Source organism: Triturus cristatus, chromosome 9 (assembly GCF_964204655.1).
Source record: "Triturus cristatus chromosome 9, aTriCri1.1, whole genome shotgun sequence".
Classification (NCBI taxonomy): Eukaryota; Metazoa; Chordata; class Amphibia; order Caudata; family Salamandridae; genus Triturus; species Triturus cristatus.
In genome coordinates this window covers 168555817-168574556 of record NC_140592.1, presented here as the reverse complement: position 1 = coordinate 168574556, position 18740 = coordinate 168555817, and the positions used below count along the sequence as shown (strand labels likewise).

Below are 18740 nucleotides of genomic sequence, written 5' to 3'. Positions count from 1 at the left end.
CTTGCTTTCTCAAATTTGCTTGAAAATGCACCATTTGCCCCCCCCCCCGAAAAGGGAAGAAAAGAGCAGAAAAGAGCAGAGAGGTAGAAAAACAAACAGAAAAAGGAGCAGAGAGGCAGAAAAAGGAGCAGAAAAGGTGCAGAGGGGCAGAAAAACAAGCAGAAAAGGGGGCAGAGTGGCAGAAGAATGAAAAGAAAAAGGAGCTAAGAGGCAGAAAAATGTGTAGAAACAGGAGCAGAGCGCCTGAAAAATGAGCAGGAAACAGTGCAGAAAAGGAGAAGAAAAGGCAGAAAAGGAACAGAAAGGGAGTAAAGGGAGTAAAATAGAAGGCAGCAGAAGGTAGCATACTGCGGGTAAGCTGGACAGGAGAACTGTCACAGGGGGACCTGGCACGAAGACCTGCTCAGCAGGGTTGCGCTGCGGCCTCCATTAAGTAGGTTCTGGGGGAGGGCGGGGTGCATGTCGTTGGGGGGAGGAAAACAGTATAAAGAGGCAACAAAAGAGCAGAGAAGTGGGAAGAGAGGCAGAAAAAGGAGCAGAGAAAGGAGCAGAGAGGCAGAAGAACGAGCAGAAAAGAAGCAGAGAGGCAGAAAAAGAATCAGATAGTTAGAAGAATGAGCAGAAAAAGCCGAAATGTAGAGAAACAAGCAGCAAAAGTAACAGAGAAGCAGAAAAAGGAGGAGGGAGCTAGAGAAACAAGCAGAAAAAGGAGCAGAGAGGCAGAATAACTAGCGGAAAAAGGAGCAGAAAGGCTGACAAATGAGCAGAAAAGAGTGCAGAAAAGGAGCAGAAAAGGTAGAAAGGGAGCAGAAAGTGAGCAAAGGGGGCACATCAGATGGCAGCAGAGAATAGCAGACTGCGGGTAAGCTGGACAGGAGAACTGTCACAGGGGGGCCTGACACAAGGACCTGCTCAGTGGGGTTGCGCTGCAGCCTCCATTAAGTAGGTTCTGGGGTTGCTGGGTAGCCAGGGGAGGGAAACGGTGTAAAGAGGGAAGAAAAGAGCAGAGAAGAGAGCAGAGAGGCAGAAAAAGGAGCAGAGAAAGGAGCAGAGAAGCAAAAGGACCATCAGAAAAAGAAGCAGAGAGGCAGAAAAAGGATCAGAGAGTTAGAAGAATGAGCAGAAAAAGCAGAAATGCAGAGAAACAAGCAGCAAAAGGAACAGGGAGGCAGAAAAAGGAGCAGAGAGGCAGAGAAATGAGCAGGAAAAGGAGCAGAGAGGCAGAATAACAAGCAGAACAAGCATTGGCATAGCCAATAGGTCTTGCCTTTGGGACCTTATAAGTGTTTAGCTATGAAACAGTTGTATAACTAAATACTTATAAGGTCCCAAAAGCGAGACCTATGCAAAGTGGCCGTGCGGCTGCGAAAGTGAAAGTAATCGCGGTAAAGTGTGGCGCACGTGCCCGCGCACATGCACTGTAGCTCTATGCTGGCCTGGTAGCACTTTTTGGAGCCCTCTCAATAAGTCTCGCCAGACCAGCGCATGCGCTGGGTCAGGCGAGACCTAAAAAGGAGCAAAGAAGCAGAAAAACAAGCAGAAAAGGCAGGAGAGAGTGCAGAAAAGGAGCAGAAACGACCAGGAAGGAGTAGAAAGTGAGCAGAAGAGGCACAACGGAAGGCAGCGAAGGGTAGTGGACTGCAGGCAAGCTGGACAGAAGACCTTTCACAGGGAGAGCTGGTACGAGGACCTGCTCAATGGGGTCGCGCTGTGGCCTCTATTAAGTAGGTCCTGGGTTAGGGCGGAGTGCTGGATGGCGGGAGGAGGGAAACAGCAGGCAGAGGGAAGAAAAGAGCAGAAAATGGAACAGAGAGGCAGAAGAACAAGCAAAAAAGGAGCAGAGAGGCAGAACAAGGAGCAGAAAAAGGAGCAGAGAGGCAAAACAAGGAGCAGAAAAGGAGCAGAGGCAGAAAAAGGCAGAATAGAGTACAGAAAAGAAGCAGAAAAGGCAGAAAAACAAGCAGAAAAGGAGCAAAAAGCTAGCAGAGGAGGCACAACAGAAGGCAGCAGAGGGTAGTGGGCAAGCTGGACAGGAGAACTGTCGTAGAGGGAGCTGACACAAGGGCCTAAAACCTCTACAAAGAAAGATTTCATGTCAAAACCAAAGGTTTATTTAAAATTAGGATAATTCCAGAAGGCAAAATATCATTAATTAAATTATGTGGAGTCAACATCATATAGTGACCAAAGGTAAATCTCTTAAGCAAATATCAGTGAGAACCATAGTATAGCTAAGCAAGAGGACCCACATAGCCCGCCTCCTAAGTATGTGCCAAAAAGATTAAGTATAAAGTAAGTAAACAGACTTACCTAGAGTCTGCTCTCTAAGCATGTGCAAAAGGTCTAGAACATCTCTCCAAAACATCATCTTTTATAGGGGTTTAGACAAAAAAGCCACTCACTCAGAATTGTCTGACATAACATAATATGGCTAGATTCAAAATAGTTCCATTCAAATTAACCAATCACTTTTAAGATACACACAATACATTAATTAAGATACAGTAGCAAACACCTACTTTACTGCATGTTAGTAAACAGATGTGCATAGGAAATCAAGGAAATGATGTAATGTTTATAATTAGACAAAAATGTCATAGGTAGTTCAACAAATGAATGGTCCTTTAAAGAGACTTGTGCAAAGGACACTGAATGATACAAAGACAGTAACATCCTGCATGTTGTTATTGCTTCCTCGACAGAACACAAATTATTAGTGATATTTTATAAAAAGAAACATCACCACAAATGAGGTTTCTATTTTGCTGATTTTCTGAAATGGAAAAGCACACAAAGAAACACATGCACATGGAGAATGCTCATTCACGTCAAATAAAAGTGCACTTGCTTTCTGCAAATCCGAAATAATATTAATGCAAGCTACTCAGGATGACTTAAACCCATCTAAATGAACCACTATTTTCTTATTATTAAAACACTACTGCAGTTGTGAAGATCAGGAGAGAACAGCACATTGTGAATTATTTGCACTTGATCGCTTCTTTCAGGATTCAGTCTCTATAGTCCTTCGTAGTCAATACCAACATCACAGTTCTCCCTCAGGCGGCTCCTCCATTTTGTCTCTCTTGGCTATTCCTTTTAAGTTGAAGTCCCCCTTTCATTTCTCTTTTGTTGCAATGGCCTACAATCAATACAGTGCTTCAGACTAGCTATATTATAAATAGGTGGCCAAAGGCGGAGTGCATCCCCTGGGCGGCTTCAACCAAGATGACCTTCCTGTCTCTGATGTTCAGAGAAGCAGGCCTCTGCTGACCCAGGTAAGCAGCACCTCCTTCGTCTACCCTGCCCACCTGAAGCACTCCCCGTCTGCAGCTACTCCAGTGGTCCAGCTCTCTTCTTCACCCCATCAGGTTCCAAGCATTTATACCGCCAACACTTCCCTGGGCACTTCACCTATGTCACCTGTAGGAGCGGCCTGAGGAGATTGCTTCCATCAGATAACTTCAATTGTACATGACAGTGTGTTTCTCTGCTTCCAGGCCTGAAATCTAATGAGAGCCTCAGCTAATTATTCATAGAGAATCTTAAATGCACCAAATGCCACTGACGCTTTTTTTCAAGTCATTAAATAATTAAAACAACCTCCAAGTTATGGAGTAATCATCCTCCAAGCAACCAGGAGGTTCACATGGAAAAGACTGCATGGTGTTGATCAATTACCACTTGGCCATTGGATTCAGGAGTGAATGTTGCCCCAGTCAGAATACATAAAGATATTTTATTACTCTATTGTCAGGCTGTTCATACTAGTATTAATTCATCTCTGAGCTCTGATATTGTACCTACTAAATTAAAGAACGCTCAGATCTTACGATTAAAACAAAAACAACAGTCATTAGACTGGGCACATGGAAACCTATAGACCAGTGTCACAGCTGTCATTTTAGCTAAACCCTTGAGTGAACAGTTTGTAACAAGTTATCCACATTTGTGAATTCCCAGTCATTGATACAATCACTCAGGCATGTTTTTGTGCTGGGTGCAGAACAAAAAGTTTAATCACTGCAGTATTGACGATTCACAGCTATCTGAGGATGAGAACATCCCAATGGCCCTGATATGTTTAGATCTGTCTGCAGCATTTGATGTAGGTACTGCTTTAAATTGGTTCCACTGTTTTTTGTCACATCGGTCCCTTCATGTCAAGTTTGGACTATAAATATTGATCAATAGATCTCTGATCTGTGACATCCCACAGGGGTCTATGTTACCTCCCCTGGATGCCTTAAAACCGACTGAAGTTAAATAGAAAACAAACAGGAATGAACAAAATATGAATGCAATCCAAAATTAGATTATTGTAATTCTGCTTACTTGGGCCTGCCTGCAAAATCATTGAACAAACTACAGATGGTTCGAAATGCCACATTCAGAATGATTTTAAATATAAAGACATTTGAATTGATTTCTTGGGCTTTGCAGAAATTGTACTGGCAGCAGGTAAGCCAGAGGAGAAAATTTAAATCTCTATGTCTAGTGCACAAAACACGCTACGATAAGAGACCTACTGGCACATGCATCAACAATGCCATTTGCGATTCTTTATTAGCGAAAAATAAGGATTCGCTAATAAGGAATAGCAAAAGGCTATGCATGTAGAAATCGCTTAAAAAATAGCGATTTCTAAACATTCCTTAATTGAGACTCGCAAATTGCGACTCGCAATTAATTAATACCTCCCCATTCATTCCTATGGGCCTAGAGGCCCATAGGAATGAATGGGAAGACATTCTCAATTTGCGATTCTCAATTAGAGAATCGCAAATTGAGAAAGCAATTTCAAGGGTGCCAGGGTGTCAAAAGGACACCCTGATGCACCCCTGAAATCTGCATATGAGTACATCTTGCACACACACATGCCCCAAGGGCATGTGTGTGTGTAAAATGGAACTTTGAAAAATGCATTTAGTGCATTTTTCAAAGTTTTTGCAAATTACTATGAAGTTCAACTTCATGGTAATCTGCTCCCCCTATTAGCGAAATCGCTAGTTTCTTTACTTTAATGCATTGCATTTAAGGAATCTCAATGTGCGATTCCTTAAATGCAATGGTAATCACAATTTACTGGCACATGCATCAACGTAGACTTTTGCGATTCCTTAATTGCGATTATTAAGGAATCGCAATTAAGGAATTGCAAAAGCCTATGCATGTAGGAATCGCTATAAAAATTGCGATTCCTACACATTCCTTAATTGCGACTCGCAAATTGCGGGTCGCAATTATGGAATGCCGTCCCATTCATTCCTATGGGCCTCCAGGCCCATAGGAATGAACTGGAGATTGCATGAGCAATTTGCAAGTACCAATAGGTACTCGCAAATTGCTCATGCAATTTCAAGGGTGCAAGGGTATCAGAATGACACCCTATTGCACCCTTGAAATTGATCTGTGCACATATGTTGCACACACACATGCCCTAAGGGCATGTGTGTGCGCAACATGAAACTTTGAAAAATGCACAAAAGTGCATTTTTCAAAGTTTTTGCAAATTACCATGAAGTTCCACTTCATGGTAATTTGCTTCCCCTATTAGCGAAATCGCTAATTTTTTTACTTTAATGCATTTGGGATGCATCATCCCAAATGCAAAATTCACAATTTAAGTAATTGCGATTACTTAAATTGCGATTGCATTTAAGGAATCCCAAATTGAGATTCCTTAAATGCAATCGCAATTTAAGTAATCGCAATTTAGAGATTCCTTAAATTGTGAATTTTGCATTTGGGATGATGCATCCCAAATGCAAAAATACCGGTTGCAAAGGGGCATATTCTGAGAATCTGCCCGTTTGCGACCGGTTTTTCCTTTGATGCATGTGCCTGATAGAGATTACTTAAATTGCGATTTTTGCATTTGGGATCATGCATCCCAAATGCAAAAATACCGGTAGCAAAGGGGCAGATTCTGAGAATCTGCCCGTTTGCGACCGGTTTTGCTTTGATGCATGTGGGCCTAAGCCCATAATATAAAATAAAATCACTTCATGCCACCAGACATTCTTCAAGATCAGAGAAGGCAGTTCCCCTGAAAATCCCAACCTGCTGAGCCACTTAGCTGACAGAGCCTTTCCTGAAGCTGCAGCAAAGCTGTGGAATAGTTTTCCGCTTCAGTTGAGAAAAGAACCTGTGTTTTTAAAGTTCTGGAATCGGCTAAAAATTTTGCTATTTTTACATGTTAGGCTTTAAGCCTTCGCTTCCATATCTGTGAATATCTTGTAGATGAAGGAGATTAGCTTTGATGTGCTCCGCGCCGAGGTTCCTTCAAGGGTTAGATGCATTTCATAAATAAAATAAAATAAATAATAATGTTATGCTGAACCTAAAGTCTAAACCAAATAAATATAAATATAAATCCAGTCTGCCGCCTAGGGAGAATTCAAAGTTACGGAATCTGCCGGTAGACTGTGTCTCTACTAGATAACATGTTACCGAAGTTAAGTAATTGTTCAATAATGTTACACTGACTCCAAACCGCCACCTATACCCCTCAGTCTGGAAACTGCACCATCATATCTTCTCCACCATTGCATGGGCAGCAATTCAGCACTCCAGAACAGACAAGCCAGTCGAAGGCTGGGGGTCCTGATTCAGAGTACCAGACACCTGCTGCCACCTTGGCCTCCAGTGGAACCGCCCACCCCCCCTCCCCCCCAGCCCAATTAATAAAAAAAAAAGATAGGAAGCCCACATTGCTGATGGGGATGTTGAGCATGTTTGGAAGCATGCCAAGAGCCTGTTAGTCGCTGATGAATTTGATTAAGCTCAGCTTCCTCTCACACTCAGCTCAGGGCTTGTGTGATTTCAGCCGCTGAACCCATAGACTGCAAAGTAGAGCTAATGGTTGTTTCCAGTGGATCCTGGAATGAGGGACCATTGAGTACCTTCAGTGGTCATTGATGATACGGACAGTGATGTGAGCTGTGTTATCACCTATGAGGACATCGATGATACCACTTGTGGGCATCTGTGACGTAATGTGCCAGATCATGGGCAATGCAATGGGGAGCTGCTGGTGAATTGAAGTGTTTTTTTTTGATTTTGCATTATAAACATAACGTCACTTCAACTGCAATTTTTATGGGGAATTTTACTGATTCTTTTGAGCGCATTATTTTCCACTGTAAGTACAGAACCATAACTTCCATTAAGCAAAGTTCATTGATACATTGCTCATACCCTCCTACATGAACATACTGATGATGTCATAAAGCACATCATGCTCAGTATCCTTGCTGGCAATACACGCAGGGCATAACCTTTGGCCATCTTCTGCAGGCACAGTGTAGGGAATCACCTTAGTTGCATTTGTCTTGCACTATGTACCTGTGCACATGGCACCCAGAGACCATTGACTCTGGCTGGACTTGACATCTGTGTACATTCAAAATTCTGTACTGATTTTCAAGCATTTTTGCATTCTCACTTGAACCTTCCCTGTGATATTTTGCATGCAGAATCTTTTCAATCTTGTACAACTTTTCTTCCTGATCAGTCTGTACTAAATTTGGCAAGCTGTTCTCATGTGGATTAACTTACATTTTGGAGAGCGTTGGGTAGATTTATCAAATATGCTCTGAGTTATTAGCAACACAAAACATTCTTTTCAGTCTTTGATTATCTATAGTCTTCCATTTTTAATTAAAAAAGGATGACCATCAAAAAATAAGAGTGAAACTTACAGCTACAATCCTCTAATTTCATGCCCTAGGTAACCGAAGAAGACATGCGAAGCCTATTGTTTGGAGACTATATGAATCCTGACCTTGAAGGGGATGAGCGACTTTACACTGAGATTCCAAGTGTTAAACACTTTAATGATATTGTGGAGCAGTGTCTGGATGAATATAATCAAACGCATAAAACCAGAATGAACCTAGTCATTTTCAGGTATGAGGTTTTACTAATGGGAAGCTTTTATGTATCTGAAGAGGTCTTGTCAAATGTTTCTCCTGTCTCTTATGCATTGATTAATGATGTATCAGTAGGCCTTTAGTAGCTTAAACAAAAGATTTAAATATTCCACCATCCACAAGTAATGTGTGATGGGACATAGCAAGGCAACATTTCATTTTAGAGGTTGCGATACTAAACCAAAAATGTTGAATAGATGCAAATAATTTAGAGCCAAATACTGACTTATTAGCCAATGAAGGTGGTGTATTTTGTATTCTTTTATAAAGCACTAAACAGTAGAGCTTTAGCAGCAGCTGATTGTTTTGCTTGATACGTAAGAAAGGTGATTCGCAATGTTGATGAGCCAGAGCTAATCTTGTCTAAAGACTCAGAAATGAAATGAAAATAATTTATAAAGGGGCATATGCATCAACCAAACTAATACCGATTCCTTAATAGCGAAAAATAAGGAATCGCTATTAAGGAATCGGTAATTGGCATGCATCAACAGATTCGGTGAAATTTAGCGATTCCTTAAAAATCGCTAAATTTACCGATTCCTTAATAGCGGGTCACGCAAACGGCCTCACTAGCAAATAGCGATTTCGGTAATACCGATTTGGCTAATAGCGAGTTCGGTAATACCGAATTAGCTATTACCGAATCGGTAATAGCGAAATCGCAAATTGCCGCGTCGCTCCGGGAACAGGCTGATGACATCACCAACCAGGAAATACTGCTGCCCCACCCACATAGCCTCGACAGAGGAGCAGACAGGAGCTGGAAAGAAGGACAGGCTGTGCAGAGTGAGGCCACACAGATTCTGCCATTCACATCACACATCCATCATGTCGCAGGAAGTGCCATCCAGCGCAGAATCTGCACGCAAGCGCAAGAAGAAGTTTTCGGACAGGGAGCTGGAGTACCTCATCGAGGGAGTGTCCAGCAAACACGACCGCCTCTTTGGCAAGCTGTCCCTCAAGGTGCCTGAGACCGAGAAGCGGCGCATCTGGCAGCGCATCCGTGAGAGGGTCAATGCGGTTGGCGTCACTAGCCGCAGCATCGACGACCTTAAAAAACGGTGGTATGATCTGCGGAAGCGCGCAAAAGAGAGGATTGCTGAGAGGCTCCGGGAGGCAAGAAGGACTGGAGGCGGAACAAGCACTGCACCATCCAACACAGCCCTGGAGGACCTTGTGGAAGGGACGATAGAGCGGGAAGTCGTCGTGGGGGTGATCCAGATGGACACGTCCGGCGCAGCCACAAGTGCCCAAGGTAAGATGCATGCCTGTGCCACACCCAGCATAGCGTAAATCCATACCCATGCCCCCAGCCCAATCTCACTGTGTCTGCAGCTCTGGCACAGACAGCTCCACACATGACACTACTGCATCTTGGGAGTTGTAGTCTAGTCAGCCCAGAGTGCAGGTACAGGCGTAAATCCTCTGAGCACACAACACATATTTTGTACATGGCTGTAGACTGTTCATTTGTTGGACCACAGAGGGACATTGATGGGTACAACACTATGTAGGTGTAATCATCCCACTAATCATGCACTGTTTCACACACAGATGCATCACCTGGGGACTCTGACGACAGCGACCAGCTGATCATATCTGAGACACCCGTGGAGTCAGACCAGGAGACTGCGCAGGATGCGCACGCACCGCCAACACCTGCCACCCCACCAGCACCACCTCCACCAGCGCCACAATCAACGGCACCAGCACCAGTGCCACAAGCCAAGGCACCTGCGCCACAAGCCAAGGCACCAGCACCTGCGCCACAAGCAACGGCACCAGCAAGACAGCCTGCAGCTAGTACAGCCACAATACCGCAGAGGCACAGGCACCAAGTTGCGCCCTTGCAGGAGATGGCAACCCCCCCCCGCAATTGGCACCCACGCAGCGCACATCCACACCACCTGCTGCACCACCTGGAGGCTCAAGACACGCACGGCGTCACAGGGCCCGTCGCAGTTCCGTCTCCTCAGCTGACCAGGATGTCCCAACAACCTCTGCAATTGAGGAGAGGATGCTGCGTACACAGAACCTGCAGGGAAGACATGTGGCTAGCATCAGCTGCAACATCGTGCGCCTAGCGAGGGAGATGCGCGCCATGACTGCAGCAGTCACCGACATGGGCTCCGCGGTCAGGGACATGGGCACGGCGGTCAGGGACCAGACCACTGCGGTTGCTGATGGCAATGCTCAGCTCAGGGAGGAGGTACGTGAGCTCACCCGTGCCATCAGGGAGGGCCATGAGTCCCAGAGGAGGAGTAACCGGCAGCTAATGTTGCGTTCTGCCGCCGCTACCAAGGCCATACAACGGCACAGCAACTGCACCGCTGTGTTGGCACGCCGCACAGTCTCCCTGCAGGTGGACCTTGGGCACTTCTGCGGTGATGTGGCCAAGTCACTGGGACACATCACCACTGCTGTGGAACAACTTCAGAGCAGCACATGCAGTGCTGCAGCATTGGGAGGGGATGACACCAGTGAGGCTGCCTCCAGTGTCAGCAGCGTGTCACTGGCAGAGGCCAGCACCAGGCGCCGAAGTTCGCGTGCCTCCACGGGGACAGGCCGTGGTGAGGGTTTGGATGCACCTGAGCGGAGGCTTGGTGTACGTGGCAAGCGCCACTAGAAATTTGGACATGCTGCAGGTCCATGGTGGAGCAACCATGGCCATCCAATTATTGTGTTTGCACAGGCCTGACTTTAAGGAACCTTTTATTTACATTTATGCAATCGGAGCATGATTCACAATGCTAGTTCTGTTGCACAATCCTCAGTGCTACTGTGCATTAAACAGTTGCACCCAACACCAACTTGTAATGTCTCATTTTACCCAGGGTCAAAAATGATTTTGCATTATGTCTGTCCGCCTCCTATGGCCCTCTGCTGTGTTTGGGATGTGTGCCGGTCGTCGTTGGGCGGGTGGTTGGTCAGCCTGGGGGTCGTCATCCCTGTCCACCTCCATGGGTATCCCCCTTCTGGTGGCAATGTTGTGCAGCATTGCACATACAGCAATTATTCGACAGCATGTGTCTGGTTGGTATAGCATGGCGCCGCCAGTCTTGTGGAGGATACGGAAGCGGCTCTTGAGAATCCCAAAAGTCCGCTCTATCACATTCCTCGTGCTGATGTGTGCAGCGTTGTAGCGATGTTCCTGCGGGGTTGCTGGATTTAGGTATGGGGTTAGTATGTATTCCCGCAGGGCGTAAGCACTGTCACCTAGAAGATAGAAGCATAGACTTAGCATTGGTGATGTACATACATGTGTGGTGTTGGTGTGGGGAAGCGTAGTTCTACTTACCTAACAGGAGTCCCTCTCCAAATTCTCCATTGAGTAGTCGCCTGTGCATTCCACTGTTGCGGAAGATGTATGAGTCGTGTGTGCTCCCTGGGAATTGTGCCACTAGGTCCGTTATGATGTTGTTGGCATCGCACACAACCTGCACGTTGATCGAGTGGTATGACTTGCGGTTCCTGAAAAGGTACTCATTTGCTGACGGAGGGCATATGGGGATATGCGTGCAGTCTATGCATCCAATCACATGTGGAAATTGTGCCACCTGGTAGAATGCCTGTTTGGTGCGGTCCAACTGCTGTGGGGTTGTGGGGAAGCTGATGTGTCTGTGGAGCATTGTCAGCATGGCATCTAGGAATTTTTTAAAGAAGCGTGACAGTGCGCTTTGCGAAACACCTCCGGCAACCGCAATTACCCCCTGGAAACTCCCTGAGGCCAGTAGGTGCAGGCTGCATAGGACCTGAACGTGCGCAGGGATTGCATTGGTCCGGTGTGTCTGGTGCTGCAGTAATGGTTCCAGGTCTGCAATCAGGCGCATGATCATAGCGCGATTGAGGCGATACTTCTGGTACACCTCGTCCTCATTCTGGCCGAGCAGGGTTATGCGCAGTCTGAACACTCGCTCCTGGACCCTTCTCCTGCGCTGTCCTGCTGCATTGATCCGCATCCTCCTTGCAAGCACGTAGAGGGCAGCCATTTTGTGGGAGCCAACAGGGTCTCCTGGGCCACATTTAAGGGTTTAGTGATTGCCTCAATCATTTGCACATGTAGGAAGTTTTTTTTTTTTTTTTTATTTTTTTTTTTTGTGACTTTACCTCCAGGTTTTGATTCCCCTTATTTAGCTCTGGCAAAATAGCGATTTTTGGGATTTTCGTTATTAGCGAGTTTTGTTGCATTGGGGTGCGATTCGTTATTTGCTATTGGCAATTTCCGGGAGCTAATAGTGATTTCGGTAATTGCGAATTCGGTATTTAGCGATTCGGTAAATTAGCATTTTGGGTATTAGCGATTCGGTATGTTCGAGGTTATTTATTTAGCGATTCGTTATTTGCTCGGGTTTTGGGTTGATGCATTGGGATTGGGTATTTTTCACACAATACCGGGAGCTATTACCGAATCGGTATTTTACCGACTGGATTTTGGCTTGATGCATAAGGGTGAAAGTGCATGGCAATTCCACTGGAGTGTCCCAGCGCCAAGGTACTGACATGTAGCAAGAAATGGAGAGCCTAAGCAGAAAGGGGATTACTTTAGGCCAAAAATTTTAGTGTAAAGAATAATTGTGAGCCACCTTTTCCCGAAGGCCAACATTATACACAGTACGGATTAGTAGAAACCGCTAAGATATATATAATAGGGGAAGTTATACCATCACATAGTTACCAAGAGGGAAGCAAAGTTAGTTTACCTGTAACCTGTTAGAAGGCAGCAATTTAGTGTGTCTGCCTGCCTCACACATCTTAACTATTACCACAAATTGAATGTTCTTTTATCAGTCCATCCTCTAAGGAATTGAATGTTCCTGTGATAAGTCCATCCTCCAAGCTCAGCTCTAGAGGATATTTACACTCCTGGCAAAAGAATCTTTAAAAAAAAATTATATATACATAATTGCACTGAAGATCGTTCTCTGACAAATCACAATTCATAAATATAACTCTACCAAGCTCCTCAATTTGGCTGATCTTTTGACTTACTTTGTCTATATCCTCATGGAGATAAATTAAGGCACGGTCTGCACTATGCAGACACTATGTGCCAATTACCATCAACCTGCACTTCCCAATCTGGGCCCCAAGCATGTAATGCACAGGTTAAAGGATCTATGGCGAGAGTAGTAGGGGATAAGGGATATCCCTGTAATGTACTGCAATCTATTGGATGAGCTCCAATACTGTTTAGCCCATTTTCACTCTAGGCATTTCAGAAGAGTAGAGATGTTTTATCCAAGTTAGTCACACCGGACCTCTCCCTAGCTCGCGGACTACTGTAAGGAGGTGGGCTCACCTGAGGGTATGGAAAGCTTTTTCTATGCCCAATGATACTACCCATGGACTGGTTCCAGAGGACTGCCCCAGTCCATAACCACGAATAAGTGGCACAGATTTAAGAATGTGTTCTCCCCAGAATAAATCAGTTATGTTCTGATAGATACATCTGCCAGTGGATTCCTCACCTTGTGAATATCCCCTGCGCTAGCAACATTCGGAAACTTTTGTAGCAGTCCACGCCGATGAGGTCGAAGACGACGTCACAGAGACACGGCTCCGCTCGCGACTCCGCTGACGTCACCGGCGCCATAAGAAGACCTCGTCGGCGTGATGATGTCAGTTCCCTTTTTTTCGCGACGCCAACGGATTTCGGGAATCTCTCTCTGTAGCTATTCTTGTTACTTTGTTTTCTGCTGGTTTCTCTTTGTCTTCTTCAGCGAAAATGACGCATGACGACTACGTGTGGTGCCTGTCATCGGACCATGATGTGGAAGGATGCTCTTGCTGCCGCAAGATGAGCTCCCAGACTCTTAAGGAAAGGGAAACAAAGCTCTTCATTGCCAAGATGAAGAAAGAAAAAAGAGGCCGGAGGAAGTCGAGGTCAAGATCGAGGTCGGCGTCGAAGTCGACTTCGGGGCATGCTTCTAAATCTAGGGAGCACAAGAAGAAGAGGAGGCATTCATCTCGACGTCACTCGGATAGGGATGCGGCTCCGAGATCGACGTCACCCTCCCGACGCCGTAAGGACTTTGTCTCTCCCTCGCCCGTTCCGGATTCACCTATTGGGCTTTCGTCACCTGTGGTTTCACCGGAACATTCTCCGGCTCCGGGCCCGGCTCCATCTCCGACGCCGGCTCCATCTCTGGCTTCGTCCCCGGTTCCGATTGAGGACCAGGTCAGGACCTTACGCATTATCTTAATGCTATGTATGGAGTCTTCTCCAGAGCCATGTACCCCTCTGGTGCACCTTCGGGTCCTATGGGTCCTATGGCTTTTAGTTTGGGAGTTCCCCAAGCCTATCCTCAGGCTCCCTTCATGCCATTTTTTCTGGCGACGATGTCTTGGCATCTACCGGCGCCGAGAACATCGATGTCGCTCCCTTCTTCACTGGCTGGTCCATCGGATCCGCGCTCGGCTCCGGCCCCGGCGCCGTCGGATTCGGTCACGGCGCCGCCAACTCCAGTTGTGAGGATCAAGTCTAGGAGGGAGGCCCAAAGGGTGCTAGATGAGCAAAGATACCTGTTGGAGGAAGTAGAGGAAGGGGAACTCATGGAATCGGACGATGTTTTGGATGAGCTGAAAGAGGCTAGTGGCCTGGACTTATCACCTGAATGGGAGATTACTCCTCCTTCTGACCTTCCTTCAAAGGATGTGGCTCCATACCATGCCATTATAAAGAAGGCAGCTGAACTTTTAGATCTGCAATTGCCTTCTGCAGAGTTCAAGCCCAACATCTTAACAGAAGTTTTGCACTCTCCTTCTGCTGTTTCGGAGCCTTTACTCCCTTTTAATGACGCCATTATAGAGCCAGTAATGGAGGTGTGGCGTAAGCTCTTTTCTGCTCCGGCAGTCTCTAAAGTTATTGCCAGGAGGTATAGGGCAGCTCCGGGGGCCCAGACTTTTTGAAATCTCACCCATCTCCGGAGAGTCTTATGGTTCAGGCTGCCTGTTCCAGGAAATCAACGGGTTCTTTTCCCCAAGTCCTGAGTGACAGGGAGGCGAAGAAATTGGATCAGTCGGCTAAGAAGGTCTTCTCTTCTGCCAGCATGGCCCTTAAGTCGACGAATGCTACCTGTCTTTTGGGCCGGTATATACATGCACTTATGGACTCAGCAAAGCAGCTGGCCCCTAAGCTGTCTGAAGAGGATAGGATAGGTTTCAATGAGGTCCTTTCAGGTACCCAAGCGGCTGCACGTCAGGTGATCCAAAGTAGCTAGGACACGGCTGACTCGGTTGCAAGAGTCATGGGGTCTTCTGTTGCCACCAGGAGGAGTGCTTGGCTTAAATCTTTGGAATCCCCTGATGTTCAGTCAACGCTATTGGACTTTACTTTTGATGGCTCCGGACTCTTTGGCAAGAAAGCGGATGCTGCGCTTGAAAGATTTAAAGAGAGTAAGGCCACGGCAAAATCTTTGGGCCTTCAATCTCAGTCAAGGGGTTCGTTCAAGAGGTGCAGGGGCTTCGGAAGGTCAACTTTTCGTTCCTACAGGCAGCCCCAGCAGCAGCAACAAGGCACTCTGTATAAGAGCTACAGAGGCAGACTCAGGGATCGCTCTTGAGGTCGGCAGCTCTCCTCCTCTTCTTCCTCCTCAGCCCCTCCCACCACCGCAAAGCGGCCCTAGATCCACCATTCTGGATCATGTTGGTCCTGTGGGGGGCCGGCTTACCCATTTTCTACAAGATTGGGAATTGGTTACTACAGACCTTTGGGTTCTATATCTTGTAGAAAATGGGTACGCCCTTCCCTTTCGGGAATTTCCTCCAAATTAGCCTCCTTGTCAAGGTGCTTGCTCAGAGGACCACCGTCTTCTCCTGCAGGAGGAAGTCCTGACGTTATTAAGAAAATGTGCGATAGAGGTGGTTCCAGAGCAGGAGAGGGGTCAGGGATGCTACTCCCGGTATTTGCTGATTCCGAAAATGGACGGCAGATTGCGTCCGATATTGGACCTCAGGTTTTTGAATCTTTATCTGAAGCAAGAGAAGTTCAAGATGCTCAACCTTGCGCAGGTTCTTCAGGCGTTGAATCAGGAGGACTGGATGGTGTCGATCGACTTGCAGGATGCGTATTTCCACATCCCCATCCTGAAGTCGCACAGGAAGTATCTCCGGTGTACGGTAGGGTCGCAACATTATCAGTTTGCGGTCCTTCCGTTTGGTCTTACTACTGCACCTCGAGTCTTCACCAAGGTGATAGCAGTGGTGGCAGCCCATCTCAGTTTTTCCCTTTCTGGACGACTGGCTGATCAAAGCGGAGTCTCCTGGGAAGGTGCTTCATCATCAGCAGGTTACAACTCAACTGTTGTACAAATTGGGTTTCTCGATAAACGTGCCCAAATCTCACCTGGTGCCCTCTCAGAGCAACCTGTTCATTGGGGCGGTACTGGACACTACTGTGTCGGGCATTCCCACCTCCACAAAGGGTTCTTGACATACAGGAAATTATTCCTTTGTTTTACAATGGAGCTGTCGTTCCAGTCCTGAAGGTCCTTCGCCTGCTCGGTCTGTTTGCTTCCTGCATTCTGTTGGTCAACCATGCACGCTGGCACATGAGGGCACTCCAGTGGTGCCTCCGCAGTCAGTGGTATCAGCACAAGGGAGATCTCAGGGAGTCTGTGAGGATCTCGGAAGAAGCTGCAGCGGATCTGTCTTGGTGGAGCGTGGAGGGTAATCTGTCTCAAGGAAAGCCCTTTCATCTACCTCCATCGGTGGCCACAGTGATAACGGAGGCATCCACTTTAGGGTGAGGTGCTCATCTGGGGGATCTGGAGATCAAGGGTCTTTGGTCTCCAGAGGAAAGGTTGCTTCACATCAACCTTCTGGAATTGCGGGCGATACGTTTGGCGCTCAAGGCCTTCCTCCCTTCCCTTCGTGGTCAGTCGGTTCAAGTCCTGACGGACAACACTACCGCGATGTGGTATGTCAACAAGCAGGGAGGAGTGAGGTCTCTTTGTCTCTGCAGAGAAGCTCTGCGTCTCTGGTCCTGGGCTCAGGATCATCAGATTTGTCTGATGGAAAATCATCTGGCCGGAGTTCTGAAAGTGCGTGCAGACAGTCTCAGTCGACAGTTCTCTGCCGACCACGAGTGGAGGCTTCATCCGGAGGTGGTTCGTCACGTCTTTCGGATGTGGGGAACTCCTCGGGTGGACCTGTTTGCCACTCACGAGAACGCTCACTGCCCGTCATTCTGCAGTCTCCAGTATCCGATGCAGGGAGAGTTGGGGGATGCGTTTCAGTTGAGATGGGACTCACATCTCCTTTACGCGTTTCCTCCCTTTTTTTTTTTTGCAAAAACAATTTTTATTGCATAATTCAAGCACAATAGCCATCTGCAATGACCAGCATATCATTGGTCTTCTCCTAGTAATATACTCCAGTACATAGTACAGTGCAGACCACTTCCAACTATCAATGCTTTGCCCCCCAACACTCCCCAAACACAAATATTCCCTCCCCCCACCCGCAAGTCAGTGTGCCATAGTCGTAGGTACCGTGAGAAGTCCATCTCGTGAGTGGCCGTGGGAGCGGCCGCGAGCCACCCTTTACGCGTTTCCTCCCTTACCCTTGATTCCTCAGGTTCTGAGGAAGATTCGCCAAGACCGGGCCCAAGTCATATTGATCGCCCCGGATTAGCAAAGAACGGTATGCTATACAGATCTTCTCCACCTCTCCTAGTGCCCTCCGCTCCGTCTCCCTCTCAGGGCAGACCTCCTCTCGCAGTCGGAGGGGCAGGTTCTACACCCCCCACCTCTAGACCTTACACCTTCATGCCTGGAGATTGAACGGGGCAACCTGAATTCTTTTTCTCTCCCGCCAGATGTGGTAGATGTAATTTTGTCTGCCAGACATCATTCCACCAAATCTATCTATTCCTATAGGTGGTCTAAATTTGTGCTCTGGTGTGGGGAGAAGTCCATTGATCCTTTGAGGGCTTGTTTATCTGACATTCTTCCGTTTGCCCTTTCTCTTGCTCAGCAAGGTTTTGCTGTAGCCACTGTAAAGGGATATCTTTCAGCCTTGTCGGCATTCCTTTGTTTGCCGGATCAACCATCACTGTTCAAATCGCCTATTGTTTTGCGATTTCTAAAGGGCCTTACAAACAAGTTTCCTCCTACTCCTTTTATTGTGCCTCAATGGGACTTAAATCTTGTCTTAACTTATCTGATGAGTTCTCCTTTCGAGCCCTTACACACGTGCAATGATACTCAGGACCAGGGCTGCTTTACTGCCTAAAGTGGTAACTCCCTTCCATCTGGGGCAGTCCATTACCCTCCCTACCTTCTATCCTCCCCCTCACCCTTCCAAGGAGGAGGAGAGACTTCACCGCTTGGACCCTAAGAGGGCGGTGAGCTTCTATCTTGACAGGATAAAAGACTTTCGAGTTGATGACCAGCTCTTCGTGGGCTTTGTTGGCTGCAGGAAAGGCAGAGCAGTGCACAAGCGCACCCTTTCCAGATGGATTGTCTTGTGCATCAAGATATGCTACTCTTTGGCCGGTAAGGAACCTCCAGAGGGTTTAAGGGCTCATTCCACTAGAGCTAAGTCTGCTTTGTCTAGAGGTGTTCCTGTGGAGGACATTTGTAGGGCGGCAACTTGGGCCTCCCTTCACACTTTCGCAAAGCATTACTGCTTGGATTCTGAGGTGAGGAGGACACTTTGCTCGTTCCGTCCTTCAGGACTTTCTGGTATAGAAGGGTGGACACCCTCCTCCGGGAGTGGGACTGCTGTGGGAATCTTTTCACAAGGTGAGGAATCCACTGGCATATGTATCCATCAGAAGAACAAGTTACTTACCTTTGGTAA

At 46.9% G+C, this 18740-nt stretch overlaps 1 protein-coding gene across 1 annotated transcript in view; it reads left to right on the top strand.

Moving 5' to 3' along the window:
- DNAH12 (dynein axonemal heavy chain 12) overlaps nt 1-18740 on the top strand; it is a 1449067-nt gene that overhangs the window by 630682 nt on the left and 799645 nt on the right. Inside the window, exon 42 of the mRNA XM_085624669.1 lies at nt 7733-7911. Coding sequence (XP_085480795.1) covers nt 7733-7911 — 179 coding nt within the window. The remainder of the gene's footprint in view (nt 1-7732; nt 7912-18740) is intronic.